The sequence below is a fragment of the Petromyzon marinus genome, chromosome 1 (genome assembly GCF_048934315.1).
Source record: "Petromyzon marinus isolate PM22_M1 ecotype Great Lakes invasive population chromosome 1, UKy_Petmar_22M1.pri1.0, whole genome shotgun sequence".
NCBI classification, from domain to species: domain Eukaryota; kingdom Metazoa; phylum Chordata; class Hyperoartia; order Petromyzontiformes; family Petromyzontidae; genus Petromyzon; species Petromyzon marinus.
In genome coordinates this window covers 6,432,167-6,446,855 of record NC_133667.1, presented here as the reverse complement: position 1 = coordinate 6,446,855, position 14,689 = coordinate 6,432,167, and the positions used below count along the sequence as shown (strand labels likewise).

Here is a 14,689-nt window from a genome sequence, read left to right as displayed (position 1 = left end):
ATAGACACACAAACGCACATTGACTTACATACTGATATGGAGCCATGCACACACATCGACTAACACACACACATGGACCGAGACGCACACTTGGACTGACACACACACAAACACATCGACGTAAACACACACACACAACGGGCGTTGTCCATACGAAAAAGAAAAACACACATCAACTCACACACATACATCGACGTGCACAGCAGTCCCCGATGATGGTACAGCTATCAGCATCGCAGTACTTCGTATCAGTAAATAGCGGGACGTGAGCAATCGAAACAATATAAATGCATAGAATAATCTTAAATCAGTGTACATTAAATAGCAGTAGTACGCACAGATAAGTTGAGAAGCAGGCTACAGTGTAGATTATAGACTGCCAATACGCCGACTCATTGACATAAGAATTGGTACAGTGGAAATAAAAAGCTGGCAATACAGGCAGCAGCTGAAAAATCAGGATACAGTCGACATGAAAGGCTGGCAGTACACTGAGTGAGGAAGAGAAGCAGGCAACAGATTACAGACTGGCATACACTCAATGGGCAAAAGCAAAATTAACAGTGTAGATAATAGTGTGAGTGCACTGACAGTAATTAATCTCAGGCAGAAGTCGACAGCACACACTGGCAGTACACCGTCGCAGCGTCATAAAAACGCACCAAAAAAAAGGAAATATTTAGCAACCTAATAATGAAAAATTAGGTATTATTTGCACACAAACATTATGATTGTAATATTTGGCAACTTATTAGTTTCATAATAGTAAACAATGAAGCAGAGTTCTTATCTGCACACAATCCCCCGTGAGCTCGAGCGAACGCGCATCACTTGGCAGGGTCCGCCCCCCCCACCCAATTGGCGTGAGTTGGTACGGCCTAAGTCGCACAATAAATAAATATATCGAAATCCCACTAAATCGCTCATTTAACTCATTTAAAGGTGACGGACGTAAAAAAGGAATAGCCTATTCCCACCGCGGGGCTTAGGGCGTGCTGCCTGTTAATTTTTTTTTCACGTAAACCCCACCGTTCGAGAGCCAAATCCCTCGCAAGCACACGCGCGGAGACTTTTATATATAAAGAAAAGATATACTCGTCATTATCTTCAATTTGTCAACATGTATTCACTGTTGTTAATCTACAAACTATTTCCAGAGAAAAGCATTTGTAGTAGCTAATCCATGAACCGTGTGTCTCTTAATAATGCACGATTCTCATCCACAACAGATACAGCTTACTTTTGAGCCTCGTCTCAAACGGTGTTCGACCAGAGGACGCCAAAAGGCATCCTCTGGTTAATGCATACATGATTCCTTGTAAAAAGGTTTCAGTTTGGTGTTTTAACATCTTAACACCTGTTTTGTTGCCAGACAAAAGGGGGAAAAACCTGTTATCATTATTGGGAAGGTTCCTATTTGCTTATCTAGAAATTATTTGCCTGACAATTCATATAGAAGCTTTGACTCGGAAACAACTTTCACATCTCATTGTGTTGCAGGGTAGCACCAGGCTTAGTTCTAGGCCATTTACACTTCATAATGCACGTTTTCTACAGTGCTAATGAATAAAACCTGTTTCTTTATAAATCACAGGTTTATATAGTTTTATTTGTAAATGAAAAATAGGACTGGGTTGCAGAAATCTAAAATGTCTTCAGTCTGATGTTCTATTAAAATTGCCAAAAACTGTATCTACCTTGGTTGATCAAGGACGAGGCTTATATATAGTAATAAAGTTATTAATTTGCAGTGATGACAAAGCATTTTCAAAATTTGCCCCAAACATGGCACGTTTGAAGTGAAATATGAAAACGAAAATACAGAACTCTTCTTATAGGTGGGTCTATTACCTGTGACTCCTATTATCTGCGGGAGCTGTAGGGTTCCCAGCCGTTTTGCGTGTACTTATCTGCCATCATAGGTGATGTTTCCGAAAAGTCTATACGGAACGGCGTCCGAATACCCGCAATATTTTCACGGATAAGAGGAGTCATATGGCGAATTACCCCAATTACTTGTTGATTATCCACAGAGTAACTCGGGACACACAGAAACAGACAGAGACACAGGCAAGGAGGCACACCTAGACAAGGAGAGATACACAAGGACACACACAGATACACGGTGACGCCTACTCTTTTGCATTAGTCGGATTGGTCAGGAGGCATCGCTACAAAGGATGATGAATGATGGTCAATAATAAATAACGGAGTGCCAGTCAAGGAATGGAACGTGTCCAAGAGGACATCTACCGAGGAAATTTAGCAATGAAATGAGGAGAGGCCCAGGACCAGATCTGATCATCGCCACTGATGTTAGCCGTGAGTGGGAATCAAACTCAAGTCAATGAGTTTGTAACACAATGGCCTCACAATCTACATGAATCACTATGCATCCTGAGCACACGAGTTCCCTCGAAATTCCACTGTCACTCGAGCGTGATTGTACGCAACTACATACGGTGCGAGCCACCCTCTGAGCTACAGTGAGTGGCAACCTGCGCATTGCGCTCCCATGTGCCACGCCGATGCACATGCGACCATCGCATGGGGCAGTGCGCACTCGCATGTGATCAATGATCTAGCAATCTGTATACAGTGCAAAGTCCTGAGCAGTCAACCTCACTTGCGTTCCTCAGCTCAACCCATTGTCTGGTTCTGGCTCGTAATTCATCATCACCACCCATGTTTAATCCACTGCTGGATGAAGTCTGTCACTGCTCAAGATTCTGAGATGTAAAGGCCACCCAGCATTTGGATCTCCTCGTGTGTCCCTTGTAGTGTTATTACAGAATTATAACTCCACATGTATTACACAATACATAATGTATGTGTATTGTACAATATTGTGACTATGCAGTGTTATAGCATTATATTATTACGTGTATACATTTACAATATTAATATACTTTACAATGCACTCTATTGTATTAAACTATATTTTAGTTATATTTTGTCTATTGCTTTGTTAATATACTGGAATTCCATTATTAATGCATCACATATGCCTATAAATCGATTATATTATACACATTCAATTGTACAATGCAATTGCACTCCATATGTGTTGCATTGTACTATATATTGCATTGTAGATTGTTATATTATGCATATATTGCATTATATTACAAATGTATTACATTGTATGCTACAATTAAAGTATACATATATTTACATTGTATGAGGGATACGAATGCATGGATGAAACAATATTTATTTCACTGGTATTACAGTTGTGAAATACCTAAATGTATGGGATTTTCGTTAAACAATCATGCATGGCTTGATTTACTCAAATGCAATGCACGCATCGCTGTCCGGTGAGATTTGGGGACTGCACGGGCTAAGTTTGTTTAACGAGGGAAGTGTTCTGCTGTATGTGCCTCACAGCATGTGTGGCGTTATCCCAGCTGAGGAGTCAACTAATTAGGATGAGAAGTCTGAAGGGCTAATTAGGACGATGAGTCAGCAGGTCTACAGTAATTCGGAGTTGGATGAGGAGCTATAAATGTCCACGTGATAAGCCACTTTGTTGCGTTATCATTTGTGGCCAGATCGATTCTGAAAAATAAGCTATTAGCTCAGTGGGCTTTGCCTGGTAAGATTAAAAAAAAATTGTTTAGTGTTAGTTGTATATTTTTGAAGTGATTGGTTTACCTTTCCTATACTTTGCACTCCTATCGTGGTTTTTTGTATTGTTTATTGTCATAACGTTCTGACCCGCCCCTACTGGACAGCTGTGAAAAAAAGCTTTATAGCTAATCGGATTCCTCCAGTATTAACATACTAGGTTGTTGGGCGGCACAATATAGTATGTGGTTGTTGGGGGTCGCAGCGGCCACCACCCGGCTGGTCAAGTAAATTATTACGATCGACTTGCACAGCGTACGGTGGGCCTTAATCCAGCAGTGTATTTAAGCACCAAAAAAACTACAGTAGTAATGTAATTAGAACCGTGTGTATTTGTCCGTCCATAATAGATGTGTGTGTAGTGCAAGTGTGTTTTACCGAAAAAAGTATTATTATAGAGTACTATGCGTCGTCTACTGTACTGGTCATGTGGTTGCTTCAGTGGTTGAGGATACATGGGTCTCCCCCATCCCCCACAACCCTACACCTCCACCCTTCACCACCCCCTCCATTCCCCACTACCCCTCCTCTCCATTCCCCATTGGTCTCCCCTCCAACCACTTCCAGGTCTAGTCATAGTCAACCCACCCCTCTATCTGCATCAGGAGTGGGGGGGGCGTTAGGGTTCGAATAAGAGCGGCTTTACGCGGCTTTCACTTACAACTTTCACTCTACATACCTTTTTTGACGATCCCGCGATGTAACTTTAATGTGAATGAATGAAAATGTATTTAAACTTTACTTGTGATATTTACTTCTAAGAGCAATGACTTATTAATAACTGAAATAAGTGTTAGGATTATTTGGAAGGCTCTTATCTTAAGGGGTCTTATGGAGGGGGGGGGGGGTTCCCCCTCAGCTCCCACCCCTGTCGGCCCCTGTGCGTGCTGGCAGATCAGCTGCCCACAGCGCCTTTTTATGGCGCAACATCACCTCGGGGGCGTACATGTTTGTGAGGGGCGTACCTCTGGTTGGCTGCTTGCTCGCGGTCACGCGACGCACTTCAACTAATCCATGCCGCGTTAATCACAACAACAGAATCACAGAATGACAGACCTGGGTGTTTATATATATTTATATTATGATTATGTATGTGTGTCTGTTTAACTTCTTTCACACTGTACGTAGCCTCCCGTATTAATTGGAGATGTGGGGGAATGGCAACAAATTAAACACCAAAAGCAGCTCTAAAGAAATACATTTTCAATCTAGATTTAAAATTAAGACGAGGAGTCTGCAGGACAAATTAGGACGAGGAGTTTGTAGGACTAATTTAGATGTCTGTAGGTCTAATCAATGCCGGATTATCCTAGTAGCAACAGTCGCATATGCTACGGGCCCCACACTTTCAAGGGCCCCGTGCTAAATGCTTTCAAGCTATCAATTCCAGGTTCAGTGATTCTGCACTTGCTCTATTACTATACTAAAACTTGCTCTATTACTATCGTAAAACTTGCTCTATTACTATAGTAATAGAGCAAGTTTATTACTATAGTAATAGAGCAAGTTTTATGAATGACTGGGTGTTTAAGGTTAGCGATTTGTCGTATTACCTGGCTGTATAGCAAATGAACAAATACAATTGCTTTGCTATGCAAGTAAAAAAATGTGTTTTCATATTTGTCTTTTTAAAATGTAGGGCCCCTTTATAACATATATGCTACAGGCCCCGCACTAGCTTAATCCGGCACTGGGTCTAATTAGGATGAGGAGTCTGCTGGTGAAACTGCGGAGATGCCGACTCCAAGCTCCACCCACTTTGTTCCTTAAATGGCTTTGGTCTCTCTCTATCCCGCCCCTAATTTGGCCTAAAAATGGCCAGATTATCATCAAATTCAGTCTATATGTGGAAATAATAATTAAAATAAAATAATATTATCCTTTGACAAAATGTGAATGATGCCCCTATTACCAATGGGCTCTCATACATATTTACGACAGTACTTACTGCTATGAATGTACAATGCTCGCTGATGTGGTTCATTCAGTGCCATGTCGATTCATGGCCACTTCTCACTTTGATCTGCCTTCACCTTTTGTTTCTGCAGGACAGAAAAAAATCATTCCAGGAGCTGAGTAAAAGATTTTCACAAGTAAAAATGACACACTAAAGGTACAGTAGCAAATATCACTCTAGTTTAATCAGACACAAGCCTCGTCGAGTGAGCCTGCCATAAGCCACGCGTCTCATGTATATGTTTTGAGCTACAAAAGCATAAGGCAGTGTGGATATGGAACAACAAAGGGTTCAATCTACAGACAAAAGTCAGGATATACCAATAATAGTTTCTGCTACCCATACGACTTCATGACAAATGCAAAAGTGCTGAAGCTGCCCTCCATATATGGTTGTGGTGAATGGCAGGACATGGTAACAAGAGAGGATGTCTATCAATCTACAAATGAGCCATTAATTACATCGGTAATCAAATAATGTAGTCTGGGCCACGGAAACTACACAACACCAGATAGAAGGGCTCAGGAACCACCATGTGGGTTCCATAACATGGCAAGTGGGGACAAGGATGACTGCTGATAAGCTGTGGCATCAAACAGTGCAGAAAAATCTTCCAACTGCAGGTGTCACATGCGGAGAGCTCAGACTGATGATACAAGACCTTGAAAAGCGGAGGCATTGGGTTGCCCAATCTGTCAGTGACACGTAATAAGCCACTTCGTTTAACTTCTTTCGCACCGCACGCAGCCAACCGTGCTAATCGGAGGTGCGGGGGGAAGGACAAACTAAATGCAAAAAGCAGTTCTACAGAAATTATATTTCAATTTAGACGACAGCCTAAGTACTAAGTAGTGCGGATAACAAGACAACTGGATTAACGACACTCGCTTTCGTCGCATGGCATACACACACGTGGTGAATATTTTACTGTGCCCAGTGCTGGTTGGGCCACCAAATTTCCATCAGTCCTTTCCCTCTGCAGTCGTTGCATCGTTGTCACCTGACTGCAAAGGCCTGGTCTTACAATACATCCCCATCTGGTTATTTAGCTCTTGGTGCCACTCCCATGCTTCCCGGAGATCTACCAAACTGCACCCTGCACGTGTGTGTACTCATCGCGCCTGCTGCACACTACGTGTAGACTCATCCACCCTGCTGCACACTACGTGTAGACTCATCCACCCTGCTGCACACTACGTGTAGACTCATATACCCTGCTGCACACTACATGTAGACTCATCCACCCTGCTGCACACTACGTGTAGACTCATCCACCCTGCTGCACACTACGTGTAGACTCATCCACCCTGCTGCACTCTACGTGTAGACTCATCCACCCTGCTGCACTATACATGTAGACTCATCCACCCTGCTGCACACTACATGTAGACTCATATACCCTGCTGCACCCTACATGTAGACTCATCTACCCTGCTGCACGCTACGTGTAGACTCATCCACCCTGCTGCACACTACGTGTAGACTCATCCACCCTGCTGCACCCTACATGTAGACTCATCTACCCTGCTGCACGCTACGTGTAGACTCATCCACCCTGCTGCACACTACGTGTAGACTCATCCACCCTGCTGCACCCTACATGTAGACTCATCTACCCTGCTGCACACTATGTGTAGACTCATCTACCCTGCTGCACGCTACGTGTAGACTCATCCACCCTGCTGCACACTACGTGTAGACTCATCCACCCTGCTGCACACTACGTGTAGACTCATCCACCCTGCTGCACACTACGTGTATACTCATCCACCCTGCTGCACACTACATGTAGACTCATCTACCCTGCTGCACGCTACGTGTAGACTCATCCACCCTGCTGCACACTACGTGTAGACTCATCCACCCTGCTGCACACTACATGTAGACTCATCTACCCTGCTGCACACTATGTGTAGACTCATCTACCCTGCTGCACGCTACGTGTAGACTCATCCACCCTGCTGCACACTACGTGTAGACTCATCCACCCTGCTGCACACTACGTGTAGACTCATCCACCCTGCTGCACTCTACATGTAGACTCATCCACCCTGCTGCACACTACGTGTAGACTCATCCACCCTGCTGCACACTACGTGTAGACTCATCCACCCTGCTGCACACTACGTGTAGACTCATCCACCCTGCTGCACACTAAGTGTAGACTCATCCACCCTGCTGCACACTACGTGTAGACTCATCCACCCTGCTGCACACTACGTGTAGACTCATCCACCCTGCTGCACACTACGTGTAGACTCATCTACCCTGCTGCACACTACGTGTAGACTCATCCACCCTGCTGCACACTACGTGTAGACTCATCCACCCTGCTGCACACTACGTGTAGACTCATCCACCCTGCTGCACACTACGTGTAGACTCATCTACCCTGCTGCACACTACGTGTAGACTCATCCACCCTGCTGCACACTACGTGTAGACTCATCCACCCTGCTGCACACTACGTGTAGACTCATCCACCCTGCTGCACACTACGTGTAGACTCATCTACCCTGCTGCACACTACGTGTAGACTCATCCACCCTGCTGCACACTACGTGTAGACTCATCCACCCTGCTGCACACTACGTGTAGACTCATCCACCCTGCTGCACACTACGTGTATACTCATCCACCCTGCTGCACACTACATGTAGACTCATCTACCCTGCTGCACGCTACGTGTAGACTCATCCACCCTGCTGCACACTACGTGTAGACTCATCCACCCTGCTGCACACTACATGTAGACTCATCTACCCTGCTGCACACTATGTGTAGACTCATCTACCCTGCTGCACGCTACGTGTAGACTCATCCACCCTGCTGCACACTACGTGTAGACTCATCCACCCTGCTGCACACTACGTGTAGACTCATCCACCCTGCTGCACTCTACATGTAGACTCATCCACCCTGCTGCACACTACGTGTAGACTCATCCACCCTGCTGCACACTACGTGTAGACTCATCCACCCTGCTGCACACTACGTGTAGACTCATCCACCCTGCTGCACACTAAGTGTAGACTCATCCACCCTGCTGCACACTACGTGTAGACTCATCCACCCTGCTGCACACTACGTGTAGACTCATCCACCCTGCTGCACACTACGTGTAGACTCATCTACCCTGCTGCACACTACGTGTAGACTCATCCACCCTGCTGCACACTACGTGTAGACTCATCCACCCTGCTGCACACTACGTGTAGACTCATCCACCCTGCTGCACACTACGTGTAGACTCATCTACCCTGCTGTACACTACGTGTAGACTCATCCACCCTGCTGCACACTACGTGTAGACTCATCCACCCTGCTGCACACTACATGTAGACTCATCCACCCTGCTGTACACTACGTGTAGACTCAGCCACCCTGCCCCACCAGGCACTCGTCATCACCTCCTCTTACTGCTTACATCCACAGTGCTTTCCACCCATTTCTATTTCTATTTGATTTGAAAATAATCACTTGAAATTTGAACAATAACATTGAGCAACAAAAAAGGACGAAAAAATAGGAACAATGTGAGGGCAATTTCATGCTGTGTTTAGAGCGCTTGACTCATATAATTAGAAAGTTGTAAGTTGAAATCCTGGTTGAGTGACAACTCGGCACATTATCCCTCCAGGATCAATCAAATGCAAACGATTTTGAGGCAAACCAACAGTGGCCATACTATGGGGAGACTGGCTCCCACCATGATGAAGTGGAATTTTCACCACTGGTTCAGAAATGTGAACATGAAAGAGTGCCGTTGCTTGCTGTAATGCTTTGTGCGGGAGGCTGCTACGTGTTCTCGACCGATGCACCTCGATATACGAAGTAGATGCGTTCCTGAAGCTTCTTTCACATATCGAAACTTCGTATTATGAATAACTTATAGCATTAGTAATATGAGGATTCGTTCTCAGCCTTCGTAACTAAATAAACGCGATCTAACCCAAAAAACCTTTATTATGAATTACCATAGCATACTATAATCACTTAACGACTTAAATTTTGATTTAAAGCTTTCGTGACTGCAGGGATTCATATTCTTGGTTCTTTCGGTAAAGTCATGTAGAAGGGAAACAATAACATAATAAAAATATAAAACAATCAAATTCTCACGACGTTTCGACTGCAACACAAGCAATCATCATCAGGTGTGAAAACCACAGCTGACTAGTCGAAACGTCGTGAGAATTTTATTGTTTTATATTTTTTATTTTATTGTTTCCCTTCTACGGTGACTTTACAGAAAGAACCAAGAATACTTAATGACTTACCATTAACATTGTAAGCAAATACGTTTCATGTTGAAAACAATATATTTTATACTGTACAGTATTAAAATAAAAAACTGACATGAACAAAAGAAACGGTGTACTATACATTAAAATATGATCACACTCACCAGTGTAGATTTCGGTGCAAGTCAGAAGGTTGCATTGCACACCAAACACCATAGCTCCGTAACGTAGCGCGTTGCTGCGCACTGATTGGCCGAGATGAAAGTAAACTTTTTTATAACGCATCGCGATGCTCAATGCTTATTCTAATTGGATTCTTATTTTTATCGTACTGTAGATGGATAATTTTATTTTTTTGTAATAAATGTCAGTGTATTTAAGTATTATTTTACCTTATTTTTCATTACCATTAATATAATGCAAATAAATCAAGAGTGTGATGTACTGAAACGTCATATATCGAATGTTTACATATCAAGGTACTGCTGTAGTCTGTGTTTTGAAGAGGAACGCATTGCAATAGTTCGCATCACGTTGCAACATCGTACACGTTTGTGGTTGGTACATATGACTCGTGCAGCAGGTGTATAGTGATGTGTTATTATTGCTCTGCTGATCACTTTTATTGTATCACATTGCAGCGTCTTCTGGCTGCGTTGTGCCGAGCTGGGATGACAAACCTGGTACAACCTGTCCAGCCAGAAGCGAGCATCTTGGAATGGACCAATCATCTCATGATAAATTTACAAAAATCTTTCGTCTCTATATTTTGCTCCATTTAATGCTTATTGACATCAATAAAATATATTTACGGAATGCACTTTAAAACCATATATATGCGAATTATGGGAATTAAAAATCGTTCTTTAATAGTGTTCAATACTGGCATATCATGACATTGTTAAATAGTAATTACTAATTATATATCATGTTACACCAATATTGATTACTTTGCGCTTTCACTTCTGAAACTCCTTCACGTTTTCTTTGGACGTCATGAATTCATTTTCTTCATTTAATCACCATCTTGGCGAACACCTCACCGTAACCACGTATCAATGAGCAACATGACCAATTGACCTCATCACAAAGGAAAACTCAGACCTCTGTTCCACGAAGTGATCACCCTTGTACGATGTGGCGATTAACATGAGACGGTGTGGACCCATGTATTAGAAAGTAACTAACAACTTCGAATATATAATTACCCTGGTATAGCCACATCTTCAAATGTCTGGCCAGTGTGTAAAATAATGCCAAATGCTTTAGAGAGGGGTTATCTAGAGCTATCTCTATGCCCTTCAATCAGCAGTAGTGTGATAAAGCAATTGCAGGGCTGCACCTTTTTATATACACAACTCTGCACTGATTACGAATGTATTATTTAAGCACATTGGTGTGTTGCTTATCATTAGCTTTAGTTTTCCACAAGCACTCCACCCTGCTCTATTTTGCCACTTCATCATTTTGACCTCGGTCTCCATCTTCAATAACTTCCCTGCGTCGACTGCGAAGTGCCTTGCAGGCGTGGGCTCAGGCAGTGCAGCTTAGTGGACTTGGGCAGGACACGTCGCGAGAAGGGATGATTGCGGTGATCAAGACTAACGTGGGAGTGGTGGTCACAGGGAGGGAACACGACCGGTAGTACGCCCACCACGGAGATGGAGCGATGAAACCGGCTCCTGCTGTGAATGGATTGTTGCATCAAATGCGTCTCTTAAAATAGCAAAATGGCATATTTAAATAAATCAATGCGTGTTTACAAATAATATTGACACTAAACACATGGGCATTGAACAATTCACCAGATTTTATACATGGTAACTGTTTGGGTTGCAATCTGACTCGATAAATGTTACGAAAAATAATTAATAATAATCGTGTCAAATATGGATTTCATATTCAATTACAACTCTGAGAATATAAACAAAGTATTTTTTATTGTAATAATAGGATTTTTCCCCTTCTGGCAACAAAACTGAAACCTTTTTACAAGGATTCATGTCTGCATTAACCACAATACCTGCAGTCAAAATGCAAACAAAAAACATACTATGATAATATATGCATTGTCCTTGAAACTGATTGTTCCACACCAAGGGACGGCTTTCTTTTGAGCCTCGACCCAATTGGTGCTCGACCAGATGACGTCAAAAGGCATACAGCTCAAAGACAATGCGCTATCAAAGTAATGAGGGCTCGGTGTGAGCATCTACATCATTAGACCTCCTTTCCCAGTACCAAAATGTAATAATAGGGTTTTTCCCCTTTTTTCTGGCAGCAAAACTGAAACCTTTTTACAGGATTTATGTCCGCATTAACCACAATACCTGCAGTCAAAATGCAAAAAAAAACATACTATGATTGGTCAATAACACTGTGACGTTTAGGGCAATGGTCCTTTTTCATAAAACTTGTGATATATGTGGAGCAATATCGGCCTGACTGGTATTGAGATGTGTAGATGGGCTTGTGGGAAAGTGTCGATTAACTGCTTGTGATATGCGGTCATATCACAAGCAGTTCTGGGATGTCACTTCCCACAGCCCGTTCACTAACACGGGGTGATGCACTGCTGTGCAAGTTCGTAATGGATGCTTCACCTCCTGACATGACGCCGACCGCACAATTGGAATAACATTTGTGATATGGAAATTGTTTACAGTTGATTATGGTTTGTCTTGCGTTCTGTGTGGTTTAAATAATTTGTTCTCCCGTTTTAGTCGTGTCTGCTCCATTACCCTAAATGTAACCGAATAGTTTTCACTGAACACACTTTTTATCGTTGGCCTAAGTAAAAAAAACGCACATTCTGATGATGTTCTAGAAGGGCTAACAAGCACAAATGCGGAACAACTATATAGTTGAGTCTCTGCTCATAACTTGGTAAATACAAAACCCATGTTTTTGTTACTCTGAAAAACGTGACGACCAGAATTTTATGCATTTTCTTTTTCAAACCTACACTTACAAAACTTTATGTGGAGATGTTTTTAGGGTACTAGGTGCAAATATGAAATGAGGTTCTCAGGATATTTTAAAAGGTACTTTTTACATTTGTAATCACATGCTTTTGGAAAGCGGGCAAGTTTTATTTATTATATTTTTGGGTTATTCGGTAATCCTAAAATCTGGTGTTTTCATATTTTTGCAATAATTCAAGAATTAAATGACAATAAATATAATAACAAGTTCAACGAGTCTGAGTCTTTTCAGGAAAGTATATATGTTCAACTTCTTTCGCACCGTACGTAGCCAATCCTGTTAATTGGAGGTGCAGGGGAAGGCCAACAAACTAAACAAAAAAAGCAGTTCTAAAGGAGCTACAACAGAAGCTGTGAACAAAAGGATGAGGGAGGGGGATGGGGGGAAATGTGGATCTCAGTGGCCATGTCGTACAACACGCATCACGGACACTACAGCGGAGCATAGAAAACAAATCCCAACGCTGACTGGTACCCGTGACCCTGTTGGAATGGGCAGCAGGTCCTATCCTGCTACCTTTGATCAGCCTTGAGGGGTGAGCCGAGAGCAGCCAAGGTGAACATCTTGTTCAGCCATGCATGTGGCTAATGCTAGGGTTGTAAAACGATAACCAGTAAGCCGGTAACCCTTGCTATTATCGATTACGGGTTCCAAAAGTCAGGAAGTAGAAATCTTGTCCTGTGGAATGTCGGGAATGAACGCACTGATTTGTACGTGCCGAAGTACAAACTGCACAGCACGTGCGACTGATTGGCCTCCCCAAGCCACACCTACGCTTAGGGCAGCCACATCAAGTTCCCGTGTGGTGCACTGGTTTCTCAGCTAGGGCAACATTGAAGGTGCAGCGCTGTAATTGCGTGCTCATGCTACTGTTGGTGGAAGTGCCTCAACTAGAGGGAACCCTCAAGGGTATCTGTTCTACTCATGCTGACCAAACGTGTTGGAAGAGGTGGGCGTACCCACTCTTTACCCCACCACATGAAACCAGCTGATCGACTAACTTTGGAGTACCCATGAAACTATAATAATAGGGTTTTTCCCCTTTTTTCTGGCAACAAAACTGAAACCTTCTTACAAGGATTCATGTCTGCATTAACCACAATACCTGCAGTCAAAATGCAAACAAAAAACATACTATGATAATATATGCATTGTCCTTGAAACTGATTGGTCCACATCAAGGCACGACTTTCCTTTGAGCCTCGACCCAATTGGTACTCGACCAGATGGCATTTAAGAAACTTGCTCCATTCGTTCAACTTCCTCGCCGAGAGACTGAATCGAACCACTACCAGGATTGCAAGTTAAGTGTGATGACCATTACATCGCATAGAAGACGATGGACACAAAAACACCAGATTGTATGTTTATTGTTAGACATTGTCGTATGAGTGACAAACCAATACTCGGGTTTTTACCAGTTTTTACAGTGTAGTTATCGGGCATGAAAGTAAACATGTGAACAAGCCTACAGGAATGGGGAAGACAAATGGCTCTCCTAATCTGGAGAATGGTAGGGGCGTGGCAGTGCAATGTCGTCGTCCACCCGGCTTATTGAAAGGCAGAATGGAAGTGGACTCAAGCCTACATGTAAAACTAAAAGATAGATCATCCGAGACGGAGCAAGTGTGATAACATTTATAAATGTATTCTCCACTGGACATCGTGACCGCCAATTTGTGACTATCCCTCAAATCGGCACGGAGTGAATGGTTACTTGGCTACGAGACACAATTCTAGCGCTCGCTGCACGAGTTCTTCTTATCGCGATATTTGATTGTATCGCTGCACGAGTTTTCCCTATCGCGATATTTGATTGTATCGCTGCACGAGTTTTCCTTATCGCGATATTAGTGACAGAGCGAGGAGGCCC

At 43.1% G+C, this 14,689-nt stretch overlaps 1 protein-coding gene across 1 annotated transcript in view; it reads left to right on the top strand.

Annotated features, from left to right (window-relative positions):
* Positions 1-13,024, top strand: part of LOC142906764 (uncharacterized) — a 73,487-nt gene extending 60,463 nt beyond the window's left edge. Inside the window, exons 19-20 of the mRNA XM_076055241.1 lie at positions 5,679-5,743; positions 10,473-13,024. Of these exons, the coding sequence (XP_075911356.1) occupies positions 5,679-5,741 (63 nt within the window). The 3' untranslated portion in view covers positions 5,742-5,743; positions 10,473-13,024. The remainder of the gene's footprint in view (positions 1-5,678; positions 5,744-10,472) is intronic.
* Positions 13,025-14,689: the final 1,665 nt, after the last annotated feature.